This window comes from Suricata suricatta, chromosome 8, assembly GCF_006229205.1.
Source record: "Suricata suricatta isolate VVHF042 chromosome 8, meerkat_22Aug2017_6uvM2_HiC, whole genome shotgun sequence".
Lineage (NCBI taxonomy): Eukaryota > Metazoa > Chordata > Mammalia > Carnivora > Herpestidae > Suricata > Suricata suricatta.
Genome location: NC_043707.1, coordinates 101,333,688 through 101,350,628, shown reverse-complemented (window position 1 = coordinate 101,350,628; position 16,941 = coordinate 101,333,688). Strand labels below are relative to the sequence as shown.

Genomic DNA, 16,941 nt, shown 5'->3' with positions numbered 1-16,941 from the left:
AGTGATGAATGATGAGAATATACCCCCAAAACCAAGAACACACTATATACAATGTATGTTAGCTAACCTGACAATAAATTATACCAACAAAATAAATAAATAAATAACCTTCCACTTCAGGGGCACCTAGGTGGGTCAGTCAGTTAAGCATCTGACTTTGGCTCAGGTCATGATCTTGTGGTTCGTGAGTGTAAGCCTCACATCACGCTCTGTGCTGATAGCTCAGAGCCTGGAGACTGCTTCAGATTCTGTGTCTCCCTCTCTCTGCCCTTCCCCTGCTCACACTCTCTCTCTCTCTCAAAAATAAATAAACATTTTAAAAAATTGCAGAAAAATAACAGTCCACTTACTATCTCCCTTTTCCTGTCATATTTTCCCCCAGAACACTATCATCATAACATATACTATATATTTTACTTGTTTACTGCCAGTCTTCCTGCTTATATCTAGGGAAATGTGGGATAGGGCATTGTGTTACTTTTACTGTTGGATCTATAGCACCTAGAACTACACTTGTGTGTACAATGTAAATATTGCTGAATGAGTAAATAAATGAACAAGCACACAGAAATCTGTAAGGAGGGAGTGTCTACACCACATGGCAATTGAGGAAGCAGCAGGAGCTCTGACTGGTACATATGGGAGAAATCCAGTCACCTTACTGGAAAAACAGTGCACAAAGCATACTACAACTCATGCCCTCCTCTAATATCAATCCCCTTGCTTGGGATGTCTCCATCACAACCTTCCTTCTTTCCCCATTCTGTAGTGGTCCCCTTACTGCTTTTCTCCCAGAAGCCTTTCTTACCCTCTCTTACTGAACTCTTTCCTTTAAACTTCCATTACATTTACTCAGCACCACATATCTTAGTTTTTTATGGTTTTCTAAATTGTTTTATCCCCCCAGCTTGCCATCAGGGCATAGCTCTGGTAGTCAGCCACCAACCACTGCAGACTTAGCTCAGTACTCAAAGAATTCAGGTGGATGTTCATCAAGTCCTAAAAGATGCAGAGTCCAGCTTGGATAACATCCAGACTTCTGGTGCCACAAATCAATCCCTGAGAGTACCAGAGTTAATAATAACAAAAACCACCAACTAATGATCATTTACCACATGCTAAGCATTATCTTATTTCATTCTCTCAACACTATGTAGTTGTTACTAAAATTATCCTTATTTCAGAAAGAAGAAAAAGAAACGCTGTGTGGTAACAGGACATGAACAAGGTAACAGTGGCAGAAATGGGTTTGGAGCATGGACCTGGCTCACTCCAAAGGCTCTGCTCCTAAGGACAAGCTGCACTGCTTCCTGAACATGCAAATCATTTCAGGGAATGTCAGAACATTGCCTCTGAGTCAAAAACTGAGGTCAGCCCGGACCACAGACCTAGATGAATGAGACAGAAAGCTCTGCCTCTGAGGATGTTATTATCTGCTAGACCTGACTTTCATTACAATAAGGCCACCTCCTCAATCAACCCATCCCTGATGCTGTCAAGCTGAGAGGGAGCACTCCCTCTCTGAACTCCCTTAAAACTTTCTGTACCTCTCGGGCATCATTCATGTCTATAGCATCATTGATCATCTGCATGCATGTTATATTGTCTTACTGCACTGAGTGCCCCTTAGAGGTAGGGATGTTGTATCACCAGCCCCTGCAAAGCCTACCACAGCCAGGCATATAATGGGTCCTTAAAAGTGACCATGCTTTTGCAAATAAATGTCTTTCTTTCCTTTTGCTTATAAAGATCTTCTCAGGCATTAACCTGAAAAACTCTTGACTCATTTGCCGAGACCCAGCTCAAGTGCCCCCTCCTCTGTAAAGCCTAAAATAAATTCCCCAGGCAGAGGTAGCAGCCCCTTTTCCTTTCCCAGAGCACTTTCTTCATCCCTGTAGTATATCATTCATATTGTGTTATAGCTGTTTCTTTGCCCTCTTATGACAGTGCCTGGCATGTAATAGATACAGGTTTATGGAATGAATGAGTATGCAAATGGCTTGTAGGTATTTACTTCTCTCCTACACCAATTTGGGTGGAGGTAAGGGGTAGTCACCCTAAAGAATGCAGGTTCCTGGAATAGCCAATCAGGACTTCTGGTTAATTAATTTGCAAGTTACAAAGGCAGCCAAGGCCTGGAATTCTGGTTTGACTTCCTATAGTCTTTGTTGTGATTTTAAAATCAGATTAAACCTCTCCAGCAGCTGGTTCCTACAAGCTTTGGGGAGATGAAAGTGTCAACATGTCTCTGCAGCCACACCAGGAAACTTGCTGCCTAGAAAAATCAATTCTGATTATCCTAAGAGCTAGCATGAGATGTTATACTCAGAACTGTTTCCAGAGTCCTGGAGCAACAGGGACCTGTCAGAGCCCTAGTGCTCCTGTTCAGCCTCCAGCCTCTTCTGTGCTGCCCATCAGTCTCTCTGTGGGTCCTCAGTTTATATTCAGATTTCACCTTCCCAAAGTGGGAGGAAGAGCATTGAAATGTGTTAGGAAACCTCGCTGCGGGCCCTTAGTAAAGCTGTATCTCTCTGGACCTTAATTTCATGTCTCAAAAGAGAGACTAAGATGTGATAAGCTCTGAGCTCACAGGCTTGCTGGGACCTAACAATGTGACAGGCATTCTCAGCAGACAGTGTAAGCCTAAGAGGCAAACAGTGCCTGTTTCAGGCAGTTGGCAGAGGGGACTAATGTCAGAGGAGAGGGAACACAAGTTAGAGGCTCAAAGATAGGGTGCATTTACCCCAGTGTTCATAGCGGCACTTTCTACAATAGCCCAATCATGGAAAGAGCCTAAATGTCCATCACCTGATGAATGGATAAAGAAGATGTGGTATATATACACAATGAAGTACTATATGGCAATGAGAAAGAACGAAATCTGGCCATTTGTAGCAAAGTGGATGGACCTCGAGGGTGTCATGCTACATGAAATAAATCAGGCAGAAAAGGACAGATACCATATGTTTGCACTCATAGGTCTAACAGGAGAACTAACAGAGGACCATAGGGAGGGGAAGGGGGAAAGAGAGTTGGGGAGACAAAGGGACACAAATCATGAGAGACTATTGAATACTGAAAACGAACTGAGGGCTGAAGTGGGAGGGGGAGGGGGGAGGGGGGTGATGGTAATGGAGGGAGGCACTTGTGGGGAGAAGCACTGGGTGTTATATGGAAACCAATTTTAATTTTTAAAAATTTTTAAATGTTTGTTTATTTTTGAGACAGAGCGACACAGAGTATAAACGAGAGAGAGGCAGAGAGAGAGAGGGAGACACAGAATCCAAAGCAGGCTCTAGGCTCTGAGCTGCCAGCACAGAGCCTGATGCGGGGCTTAAACCCATGAACCATGAGATCATGACCTGAGCTGAAGTCGGCTGCTTAACCGACTGAGCCACCCAGGTGCCCCTCTTTTCCATGTTATGAATAGATGCTGTGGTAGTCAGAACAATAGCATCCCCAAAGATACTTATATCTTAATTCCCAGAACCTGTGAATATGTTACCTGGCATGGCAAAAGGGACTTCATAAATGGGATTAAATTAAGGTTTTGATATGGGAGATTATCTTGATTACTCAGGTGCCCCCAAGATAATAAGAGTCTCTATAAGAGAAAAACAGGAAGGTCAGAAGGAGGGAGGGAGGGAGAGAGGGAGAGGGAGAGGGAGAGGGAGAGGGAGAGGGAGAGGGAGAGAGAGAGAGAGAGAGGGCGGGCGTGAGCACAAGCTGGAAAGACGTTGCATCCCTGGCTTTGAAAATGGAAGAAAGGGGCCCCCAAGCAAAGGAATGCAAGTGGCCTCTAGGAGCTGAAAACCATAAATTACTGCATTCTCTTCTAGAGCTGTCAGAAGGAATGCACACTTGCCAACACTTCAATTTTTTTTTTTAAGTTTACATACTTATTTTGAGAGAGGGGGTGGAGGGCAGGGAGAGGCCGAGAGAGAGGGAAAGAGAAAGAATCCAAGCAGGCTCTGCACTGTCAGCACAGAGCCCACTGTGGGACTCACACTCACTAACCGTAAAATCATGACCTGGGTGGAAATCAGGAGTCAGATGCTCAACCAACTGAGCCACCCAGGGACCCCTCCAACACTTCAATTTTTAACTCAGTGACACCAGTTCTGAACTTCTGACCTCAAGAACTATAAGATAATAAATTTGTGTTGTTTTAAGCCACTAGATTTATGGTAATTTGTTAGAGCAGCAATAGGAAATAAATGCAGATGTCCAGGAGACTGTTGCCCAATCTCATATAATCCATTATTATATATTCTCAAATTCTTAGAAAAAGTCCATCGCTTTTGATGTCCTAGTTTGTTTCCCTTAACCAGAACAAGAGAACTATGCTACTCATTTTATTTCACTTTTGGAGTTCACTAGTTTCTAGGGAGGAGAGAATGTGTCTTTTCATATTAATTTCTCTATCCCCAATATAAGCCACAGTAAATATTTGTTAAAAGACTACTTAAGAGCCACAACCCTTCTTAGTCTAGGTCTCTGGTACGATTAAATTTCCCCACATTCCTAAGCTCTGTTACATTTACTGTAATCTTACATTGCTGGTTCTAAGATATAAGTTTTTGACATTCTCAGATTTCATATTTACTGCTTTTAATATTTATAAGTGACTCCGAAACTATGTGGTAACCTAAATTTTATTGAGGTGGCTATGTGGGAATAAGGTAGTTGGCTAGTGAGTAAACCTATCTGACTCCCAACAGCCCTATCTCACTGGGTCTTACTGTTCTCAGCTCTGGGTTACATAGAAAGTTAATCGTGTAACTGTGAAATTCAGGATTCCCAGGAAATCTCTTAAGACTCTCCTATATTTCCTGGCTTGCATTATTGTGCTCAACCTCCTTTTAGAGTAAATGCTTACTTCCATCTATTTCTTTAATTATAAAAAGAACTGTTGGGGGAGGGACCCTTCTTTCCTCCATGAGGAAGACTGAACATGGAGACAGAGGCATCTACTATAGTCCTGGGTGGGATGTTTTAGGTCTGAAGCATTAGTAAGGCTGGGCCACATGGATTTGACCTTGGGTGTGCATTGCATGAGCAGATTGCAGCTAGGTATCTATGTGGGCCTGTGGTTGGGTTTCTACATCTATCTGACTCCCAAGTGATATATTAGCAAGCTCCACTTCCCTGAAGACTTGGGCCATGTGTTTCTTCCTCGCTTTTATCAGTAATAAGGCTGTCACATTGCTCCCCATCTCTCTGATTCCTGCATCTATCTCTCACTTGGTTCCAAAGTTAAGTGAGGAGGAAAAGGAATATCATTTTTTGATCACCCTTAATAAAACTACTGTTTGTTGAGCGTTGCCCCCATGCCAGGCAATGTTGGTGCTTTATACGCTTTATCTTTTCATTACCAACACAAAGCAAGTAGAATAATGGAGGTACACACAAGTGCCATGGTAACTGAGGGCTTCAGAGGAATGACCTGCAAAGAAAGAAAGATGATAGGAAACAGTAATACCACAAGAGGCCCACGAGTAAGATAGTGGCCTATAAATCCTTCACAAAACAGAGTTCTTAAAACAATCAACAGAAGGATGTTGGACAGGCCAGCCAGTACAGTCCCCAGTCTTTATACAAGCAATCCCAGACACATGAGGTACTCCTATCTTTAAACCCTTCTAGACATGCAGGTCACCCAAAGCCTCTCTGATGGGAGTAAGCAGGAGATAACATCTTTCCACAACGGAGACCCCTGCCACCCTGTTCCCTTACAGAGACAGGGCTGATGTGAACTGGTGTGGTGAAGGTCATCAACTAAGCTAGCCTTTAAATTGTGAATAGAGGGGCGCCTGGGTGGCTCAGTCTGTTAGGCGTTGGTCCAACTTCGGCTCAGGTCATAATCTCGTGGTTTGTAGGTTCAGGCCTCATGTTGGGCTCTGTGCTCATAGCTCAGAGCCTGAAGCCTGCTTCAGGTTCTGTGTGTGTGTCTCTCTCTGCCTACCCCCCACCCCTCCATGCCACTAGCAGTCTGTCCCTCTCTCTCAAAAATAAAAATAAAACACTGAAAAAAATTTAAATTGTGAATTGAATTTGACCCTAAACTCCAGCTATAAGCCCAGGGGTGAGATTAAAGTCACAGTTCAGTGATTACAGAGTTCTGAGTCCCAGTGCCTGAGTTTGAAACAAGTCTATTCTTTTCCGTCAGGGTCCTTACCACAGATGAAATTAGGTATTTTTTATTCATGTACCTAGTGTCTATCTCCCCTCCTAGAGGGTAAACTCCATGCAAGCAAGAAGGGTGTTTCCCCACAGCTGGTACAATGCTTGGCACAGAGTGAGTACCAGGTAAGCGTCTACCAAATGAATTAAAGAATGAATTTTACAGTTTGGCTCCACGCAAGTAACTTCGTATCTCTGACCTTAAACACCAATTCTTTAAGGAGATCACTACCTCCCTGGGTCAGAGGGGAGGTAGGAAAGATATAAAGATGATTGAAAGCACATGTAGGAAACATTCACATAGCTGACAATATCTGTAATCCTCTGATCTCCTCAAGGCTTCATAGTTCTCTTTAGGCTCTCCTTTGCATTTCCTCACTTGATCTTCACAACAACTCATGAGACATGAAGAACAAGGATTATTTTCTCCATTTGACAGTTAGGGAAAGAGGCCCATAGAGGAAAAGGATCACTCCAGATCACATGACTGGAGGGTTGAGCCAGGACTGGAACCTAGGAACTCCAGAGTCCTGGGTCAGCTCAGTCCTCCCACAGACCCTAGATTCTTTCCTTGATCAGCACCAGACCCAAAAGTCCCTGCAATGGGCTCAAAATGGAAGTGGTGGTAGGCCCTCTCCTGCTCATCTCTTCCCACAGGCCTCCAGTGGTTGCTTGGCAACCAGCACCAAGCAGTAAATGGCCTCTAGTCAGGTCTGTTGCTGTGGAGTTACCAAGTCTCCCTCCCTTCACACCTGTGCATAATCTTGCTCCCTATTAATGAGACTTTCCCCTACCCCCACCTCCCCAGTAAGATTCTCTTCTCTGATCCACAATAATTAACCTCTCATGAAGCAGAGGGGGCTCTTAGGGACCTACGTATGCAGGGACCCCAGGGAACAAAGCACTACCAATACCTTCATCATCCAACATCCTCCAGAGATGATAGAAACTCTTTTTGCAAATGGTCCTGCTCAGAAATGCTCATAACCTCTTCTTCCCTCTTCACCTTCCACCCTTACAATGCCTTTCTGAAATCCCTTGAGAAATCAAATTGACCAGAGAAATGGAATTGAACATTTTAGACAATGCTAGTGCTGTTCCAGCACTCCTGGAACCACAGGTGGAAAACCTGGCAAGGAGAACCCAGTCACACTTTGCATCTGGATGAGGAGTAGAGGGAGAAAGGAATCTCACATTTATTGTGTTCCTAATATGTGCTAAGCACAAGACTATGTTATCACATGTACCCATCCCCCATCAACAAACCTGTGAGCCTTTTACACTTGAGGATATTATCTATTCATAAAAATAGAGTGACTTATCAAAGCTTACACAGCTTTAAAAAAAATCACAGAGCTTTTGTTTACAGAAGTAAATATATGTAAGTAGATATATATAAGCAGATATGTGTTCTTCCTTCTTCCTAAACAATTAAGTCACCATCAAATTCTGTAAATTCTAGTCCTAAATCTCTCTCCTAATCTCCATCCCTTTGGTCACTTTGTCACTGTCTTGATATTATGTTCCAAATGTCTGTGTTCTCCTAAAATTCATACATTGGAGTCTTAATCCCCCAGTGCGGATATATTTGGAGATGAAGATTCTAAGTTAGTGATTAGGTTGATAGAGGCCATAAGGGTGGGGTCCTGATCTGATAGGATTAGTATCCTTATGAGAAGAGAAACCAGAGAGCTCTCTCCCTCTCCATATATAATCACCAAGAAAAGGCCATGTGAGCACACAGCTAGAAGGCAGCCATCTGCAACACAAGGGGAGAGCTCTTGTCAAACATCAATCCTGCTGGCACCTTGATCTTGAACGTCCAGCCTCCAGAACTTTGAGAAAATAAGTTTCTGTTGTTTAAGCCATCCAGTCTGTGGTATTTTGTCATGGCGGCCCAAGCAGACTAATACACTTAATTCAGCCCTTATAACTTGCCCAAACCACGGATTTCTTTGCCTTATTTCCATCTATTCTCAAAACTGAAAGAAGGGATTTTTCTAAAATGCAAATCTGACTTTATTAAAACCCTTCTGTGGCTCCCCACTGTCTGGCAATTATCTCCAAATTTATACCCTTTAAGTAAAGTCATGTGAGCACATACCCACAATATTTGTATATTTACTTAGATTACACATACACACACACACATCTATATCTGTACACAAGAGATGTTAAAACTCATAAAAGTGACAAATAGTATTTCAGTTTACATCTTAATGTATTTATGAACAGTACAGAAAACTTTTTTCTGCTATAGAAAAGCACATATGCACACATGCACAAAATCTCTTTGCTAATTTTTTTTTAGCAAAAGCAATGTGATTGATTATGTCAGATCTAATTAGATCATCATTGATTTTTACCTCAAAACATGGATGACAATGAACTTACGCTGGGAGTCGGAGAAACATCCGTTCAGCCATTACCCACGCTCACTTGGGCTCACTATATTAGTACAGTCTTCAGGCAGAGGTTTCTTCGCAGGACTCATTTAAAGCCACATATCCATTGTGAGGGTTTATTTAGTTAAAATTAGGTAGTATAATCAATAAATTCACTTAACCAGGGACAGAGAAACTGCAAAAGTTCACAACGTACTGAACATAAATGAAGAACTGAGAACTGGCCACCACTGCCAATCCCTTAGAAGGGCAGACTGTCTTCCACCTGAAGATTTTTGAGTGTAGGATATGGGATGTGACATGGAGATCAAATGAAGACATCTCTGTCAATCCATATAGGAAATATGAATAAACATTTATGTTTATAGACTTTTTTAAAAACTCTAATAGTTTCCTCAGCTCTGTGAAGAATCATCAGGTATGTAAACTCTGACCCATGATAAGAAACTTCTGTTTGCTGTGCAAGGTCTCCCTGGCCCGCAAGCCACTGCCTGACAGCTTCTCCAGCGAAATTCCCTCTCAGCACCCCTCCCTGATCCTCGCAGCCTTGTTCCAGTTCCCTCGTACTGCTACCACATCCCAAAACCCTGTGCATTGTCTGTGCAATATCTGTGCATTGGCTGCCAAGAGGACATCAGATTACACAAGTGGAAGCAGTTGGCACATAATAGGTACTTAATAAATGATTATTGATTCTCACCATAAGACAGTTAAACCAAGTGATAGTTAAACCAAAGTGGTTCTTCAATTTTAGCCTGCCTCAAAATTACCTGGAAGGCTTGTTATAATATACACCGTTAAGCCATAGCTCAAAGTCTCATTCGGTAGATCTGAGGAGGGGCCTGAGAATTTGCATTTCAATGCTGACACTGCTGACCTGGAGACCACACTTCTAGGACCAATGAACTGAGTGGTCTTTTTCGCTTCTCATATTTCTAATAACTCATAATTCCGCGATGATTTTAATAAAGACTAAATGAACAAAATAAACTTTTATCTCTATATAAATTAAACTTAATATTATCATATATGGAAATAAGGGCTCTATAAGACCTAACATGCACAGTAAAAGCACAAAACTTGGAATCAGAAGGACTGAGTTGGAATCCTACTTTGCAACTGTGTGGTTGACCTAAGGCAAGTTAACTACTGAGTCTGAATTTTTTTCTTCTGTAAAATAGTAGTGAATTAAAATAATATCTGCCCCTTGGGGTTAATTGGAAGATAATAATATACGAAGATAATTTATAGAAAGAAAAGTACAATTTATAGCCAATAAGATAGATGCATAATGCATCAAGTTGAATGGAGAGATAATAAATAACACATGTTTTGAATACTAAAAATCACTAATTTTCAAAATATCTAAACCTGGTATTAATTCATTATTGAAAAGCATATGATCTACATTTTGCTATGCCATTTCAAATATGTATATATTTTATCAGTACCGCCGGCAAATACCAATAATAGTAGCTGTGGTGGCCAGCTTCTAAGATGGTCCTCAGTGATCCTCACCTCCCAGGATTCATACCCTTATGTAATATCCTCCTACGCTGAATCAGTGACCAATAGACTACTCTAAGGCTAAGTAATAAGAGACATTGTCACTTCCTCTCTGGTTTCTTGGATCTCTCCCCCTGGGGGAAGCCAGATGCCATGCCATGAAGGCACTTAAGCAACTCCACGGAGAGAACCACATGGGAAGGAACTAATGCTTCCTGCTAATAGCCAGTGTCTGATACCATGAGTAAGCTGCCTTGGAAAGGGATCCGCTAGCCCCATTCAAGCCTTCAAATGACTACAACCCAAGCCAATATCTGGCTGCAACTTCATAAGAGGCCACCCAAGACAGAAACCAAGCCACCCCCAAATGTTTGATCCACAGAAACTATAATAATGAATTATTGTTATCTTAAAACATCAAGTTTTGAAGTGATTTATTACACAGTAATAGATTATGGACACAGGAGTTAACATTTACAGTGCCTTTACTGCATTCCAGGAAGTATGCTAAGCACTAACAGCCCTATGATATATATGCTAATATAATCCCCAAAAAGGAAAGGGTGGCCTAGAGAGGTTAAGTAATTTAGTCAAAATTCCATAACTAGTAAGTGGCAGAACTGGGAGTTGAATCCAAATTTCTAACCCCAAAGCCCAGTCTTGGTCACTCATTTGTATAGGGAGGATAAAGCCTCTTAGAAAGTTAAGCAGCAGAAGCAACTGAGGCCCCTGAAGAGAGCAAATTACTATAAAAGCAGCAAGGGGCAGTCCAGGGGCCAGGCCTTCAACAGCACTGGTGCTTGATGCCATAAGACCCAGAAGTTCTAAACTAGCCCTGGCCCCCAGGTCTTGTACTAGCAGACCAGTCACCGCCCCCCCCCCCAAGACAATCCTGCGCAAGATGCTCAGGACTCACCCAGATCTGCAACTTCACTCGCTTCTCATGGCGGTAAACGGTCTTCACCTTGAAGTCGATGCCCACAGTGCTGACGAAGGCCGGAGTAAAGGTGTCATCGGCATAGCGGAAGAGGAAGGAGGTTTTGCCAACACTGCTGTTGCCAATGATGAGCAGTTTGAACATGTAGTCAAAATTCTGGTCAGAAGCATCTTTGACTCCAGCTTTACCATCGGTCACTGAAGCCATCTGTAGGAAAGACCAGTGGTCACTCAGGACACACCTCCAGTGTCACCAATTTTTAATTGTCACTCCACCATTCACATACACACTCTCCACCCAAGCATCACTGAAGAAACACACGCACCACAGAATCACTCCAGTACTGCACCTGCCTCAAATGTTGTCTCAGAATTGGGGTGGAACCCGATTTCTCCCATTCATTCTTTCAGCAAATATTTACAGAGCACGTTGCTCTGGGTCAAGCCCTGTGATGGGTATGGGGAATACAAATATGAATCAGACACAGTGCTATAACCTCTGAGTGGCCACAGATTAGAGTAAAAAAAGCAGGTAAACACAGGGTAACAGGGCAGTAGATAAGTGATAGGACAGAGGGAAGCCTTGGCCGGAGAAGCCTTGGCCCAGGAATCCCGCAAGAAACATCTAACATCTAACCCAACCTGGAGACACGGTGGTAAGAAGAGTCCCCTATAGGAGGCAGCTCCTGAGCTGAATTTTGAAAAGAAAAAGCCAAAACAGTAAACACATGAATATTCCAGAAAAGGCCCAGCACAGGGCTCTCATCCTCCTGTTTCAAAAACCTTTATAGCTCCCCACAGCTCTAAAAATCAAGCCCAAAGAACCAACTAACTAAAAATAAAGTTGATCTTCCTCTAAACCCTCTCCCTACCAACCAGTCCCATTTTTATACCAAATTATACACTTTACTCTAAATAAGCCATGTTATTTCTTGCTTTATCCCTTCAGACATATATTCTTTCTGTTTACAACACTCTTAATAAACTCCTATTCATCCTTATAGATCCAAATGAAATCTCACCTTCCCTTGTGCAAGACAGGCACGCGCTCCTGCTTCTATGCCCCTGGAGCACACTAACAGCATTGGGACCATTTCAAAACTGTTTACTATTCCAGCTCCTCCTTTAGAGCAAGCATCTTGAACTTAATGTACTTCATTTCTGCATCTCTAGTTACTAGCACAAGCTTCTACCACTAATAAAAGTCACTCATCACTCGGGGACTCAATCTCATCATCTGGAAAATGGAGAGGACAATTTCTGCCCTTCTTTTCCTACAGGGCTGTTAGGGGACCCAAATGAGATAACACTAAGTACAGCTGTGAACATAAGTCATTATTATTACAACTCCTTTAAAGCCCAGATCCTTTATTTATTTGTTCATTTGCTCACTCATCCATATACTCATCAACAAGTATTATTTATGTGCCAGGCCTTCCCTGAGACCCCAACTCCCTCAGACCTACTACCATCCTCTCTTTTCCTAGAACACTTTGGATCTGAACCCCATAATCCAGCACTTGATCCCATAGTCTTGTTGGAGTAGCTAGTACCCTACTTCTCCACCTGCAATCACTCTTATGCTCAGTACTGGGTTCTTGGGCTGGCTGTGTAAGTGATCAGAGGAGGGTGGAAGGACAGCCCTAACGTGAGATAATGTCCAGGGTGTCACTCTCCTTGGGAATTCCTGTCTTTGTCCTTAAAAGGAACAGAAAGAGAGTTTGACTGGTGGATTTAGCTCTTTGGCCTCTAACCTGAGCTTTAAGGACAAGAAACTGACAGAGAAGGTTTAAAGTTTTCTTAAAGAAAGGCCAGACAAATATATGGGATTATCAGCAGCCCTTTAATAATATTTTCTTAAATATGCCACCACTAGCCTCCTGTGGACTCTCTTCTTCCTTTCTCTTTTCTCCTAGCTCTCAAGCCTTTATCTCAGACCCTTGGTCACTCCTATAATCAATCTGCCCCAAGACAATGCCCACTAGTGGGTGTGGAACATGCCCAGAACACCTGGAGCATTTACATGGAAGAAGAAAGTTTGATTGGAGGGGAGGATGCCATTGCTTGCTTAAACCGTCTCACAGCCCTAACTTAACAGCTTTTCATGGTACAAGGTACAGAGCCTGTTTCAAGAATTGGCAATTCAAAGAAATTATGCTTTTTTTTCTACCTAAAACAAGGGAAGCAACCACAACAACCTCACACCATCCTCCACTCTGCTGCCAGTCATTTTTGTTTGTCTACAAGACAGAATTTTTACTTTGAAAGTATAAATTCATTATAAAAAATCAGAAAAGAATGCAAGAGGGGTGCTTAAGTGGTTCAGTTAGTTAAGCATCTGACTCTTGATTTCAACTCAGGTTATGATCTCATGATTTGTAAGTTCGAGCCCCAAGCTGGGCTCTGTACTTGCAGCACAGAGCCGGCTTGGGATTTTCTCTCTCTTCCTCTCTCTCTGCCCCTTCCCAGATCATGTGCTTGCTCTTTCTCTCTTTCTCTCTCAAGATAAATAAATATATAAATAAAAAGAAAAAAGAAAATAACATGAGTGTATAAAAGAAAATTTTAAATTACAAGATACCCAATCCATTCAGAAACAGCCATTATTATGATTTAAGTAGATCCTCTTACTTTTTTTCTTTCTTTCTTTCTTTTTTCTTTTCTTTTTTTTTTAGAGAGAGTGAAAGCACATGAGTGAAGGAGAGGAGAACAGGGAGGAAGAGAAGGAAAGAATGTAAGAGAGGGAATCTTAAGCAGGCTCCACACTCAGCACAGAGGCCAATGTAGGGCTGGATCCCACGACCCTGGGATCATTATCTGAGCCAAAATTAAGTGACAGACACTAAATGACTAAGCCACCCAAGGGCCCCTACCTTTTTTTCCTCCGTAACTTTCTTATGCAACAAAGTACCATCTGTTTTTAAATTATATCTTATTATTTGTTGATTTAAAAGGTAATACAGGCAGACAGCCTCTCCTTTGCTGTCCTGCCTACCTCTCCCTTGCAGTGTATTCAGTAAACTTCTATCTCCTTTAATAAACAAATCAAAAAGTAAATGGTAATACATACACTGAAAATAATTCAAACTTTTACTATTTGCAAGCATTATCTTATCACCATCTGTAACTGGTATCCTTTTCTTAATTTTTACTTAAAAAATAAGTAATACATAAAGGTTTATAGTGCTTCCCGCCCCTGACTTTCAGACTCTGGTCCTCTCTTTGGAGGCAAACACGTTACCAATTCATGTACCCTTCAGAGATAGTTTTTTAATATATAAACATAGAGGTCTATTTATCCTTTTTATCTATATAAATGACAGTATGCCATATATTCTTGTTTATATCTTCTATGTATATTTCACTTAACATTATATCATAAATATTTTTCTGAGACTGTTATTTTTTTCATTTTTTTCTCAAAAACTAACAGCCACAATAGTTTATTTACAATTGAGACCTTTAAAACTCTTCAGAAATATCACTGCAATTGTATTCCATCTTATGGACATGTCATATGACCAATTCTTTATTATTGTACCTTTACATTTCTATTCTTATTATAAATTAAATCAAAGTGGTCATGTCTTTACATAAATATGTGTTCAGTTTCCTATTACTTCCTTAAGAAAGATCCCTAAAAATGGGACTAATGGTCAAAGAATAATTTTACTGAAACACAGATTTGATCCTTACCTCAATTTCAAGTCCTCTATCTTATTTTATTCTCTAAACCAGGGAGATAAAATTGGAAGAACAGAGATTACAATTGCTATTTAATCAAGAAAGGAATTGAAGACCAGAAATTGAGGACTTGCCCAGGCCTTACAACTCACAGTTGAGACTAGACCTAGTACTGTGCATTGTTACAGGAAAGTTCAAAATCCCTGTTCTATTTATTCTTCAGCTGAATTCCTGGGTAAGTCGTACTGCCCTTCTAAGCCACAGCATTTTACTTTAAAATAGGGAAAATACCCCCTCTTCACATAGTTGTGAGTTGTACAAATCTGTGATACATACAGAATGAGCAGTTGCCACATGTAATTAATCTAGCATGGTTTTTTGGCCTATGAGAGGTACTCAATAGACATTATTTCACTGGTCCCTTTAATCCACTTCTGTAGTCAGATCTTGTTCAACTGCCCTTTCCCTAATCTGGGCTATATTATTGGAGCTTGTTTTACAATTAGCTCTCTGCTTCTTCTTCTGGATTCATCTGAGTATTATCTATCCTTAAACCTTGCCAACATTGGACCTATAGCAAATCTTTAGGGTATATTATTCCTTTCTCTTATTATTATCATTATTATTAATGTTTATTTTTTAGAGAGAGACAGAGCACAAGAAGGAGGGGGGTAGAGAGAGGGAGACACAGATTCTGAAGCAGGCTCCAGGTTCTGAGCCATCAGCACAGAATCCAATGTGGGGCTTGAAATCACCAACCACGAGATCATGACCTGAGCTGAAGTCGAACGTTTAAGCAACTGAGCCACTTCGGTGCCCCATGTTACTCCTTCAATAAACGCTCCTTGAGCGTTTGCCATGTGCTAGACTATTAATGTAAATGTCATATTATTGGTCTTCATTTTTTCTGAGGCAGCTGTTTACACACTTAGATTTTTGGAATAAGAAGGGATTTGGGTGTGGCAGCTTTACCATAACAAAAACCCTGACTGCTGGTCCCAGCTTTCCCATAACTCAATGTATGAACTTGGGGAAGTCACTTAAACTCTGAGCCTCGTCGTCCTCATGTATGATATGAAAATATTGTCTATCTCAGAAAGCTGCTGTGAATTTTAAATAAGAGAATGCATATAAATGTGCTTCATGCACTGTGTTGAGAAAAACACATGTGGCCTCCTGGAGAATCAGCGGAAAAAGTGCCTGCCTTTATGAGCTATGTCTGCCACAAGGAGTGAGACAAGACTAAAAACTAGTTTCAAATCCTGATCTGATCCACTTCCCTTCATTACACAGGTAAAAATAAACAAATACATATATACATACATACATTTTTTAAAAAATGAGGTTCCATAAAGAGAAAGTCACACAGCAAGTCAGTTGGAGTATCATGACTAGACCTTCTGTTATTTAATGACTCCCAGATTAGATGAGGTTTAGGGAAATTAAAAACTTCAATAATTTTAGGGTGAGTAAAGAAGCATCTCCAGCACCCTCGGCAGCTCTTTCCTAGCGCTTGCCATACTGTACTATCAGCATCTGTTTATGTGCACACAGCATAGCTTTCCCAGTAGGTGGTATGAGAATAGGGGGAGGTGGAGGGCAGAGAGGTTCAGTTGCAAGGCACCGTCAGATAGAAGCCCCCAGGGAGATCTTTTCAGGAAGGTGGCAGGGGCTACACAGACAGCTGAAAGAGAGGCAAAAAGCAACCCAGCAGGCAACAGCCTGAGGCAGATATGAGCAGACAGGTCACACAGTGATGAATGCAGAACACATTTGTAAGATACGCATCAATAAGATCTCCCTGTCTTTTGTGACAATCACATAAATGATAGAGCTGGGTAGCTCACTGTCTCCATGTCAAGCAATAAAGATGAAGGCCCAGGGACCATCTGGGAAGGCATCTCTAGTCCCAAACCAGGGGAAAGAAGGAAATGGCCCCTCTGAGGTTTGGTATGAAAAACAAGGCTCTCAGTCTGATAGGCAGCAAAAATAAGCACCTGCAGAAGAAGCCAACTTCAGCTAGGAAAGAAGGGAGAAAGGAGGAGAAAGCCCTAAAATCCAGCAAGAGATCAATTCATTACATGTAAGGAAGAAGTGAACCAATGAACTTCTCTTCTGACGGAAAGAGCACAAGATTGTGTCCAAGAGACCTGGCTTGAGCTCTGGCTTTCTCAGCACTTGTAAAACCTTAGGCAGATCAGTTTTCTGATCTATAAAATGAGTTAAT

At 41.6% G+C, this 16,941-nt stretch overlaps 1 protein-coding gene across 1 annotated transcript in view; it reads right to left on the bottom strand.

The window, feature by feature from the left end:
* Positions 1 to 16,941, bottom strand: part of RAB3B (RAB3B, member RAS oncogene family) — a 69,196-nt gene that overhangs the window by 49,600 nt on the left and 2,655 nt on the right. Inside the window, exon 2 of the mRNA XM_029947761.1 lies at positions 11,011 to 11,238. Coding sequence (XP_029803621.1) covers positions 11,011 to 11,238 — 228 coding nt within the window. The remainder of the gene's footprint in view (positions 1 to 11,010; positions 11,239 to 16,941) is intronic.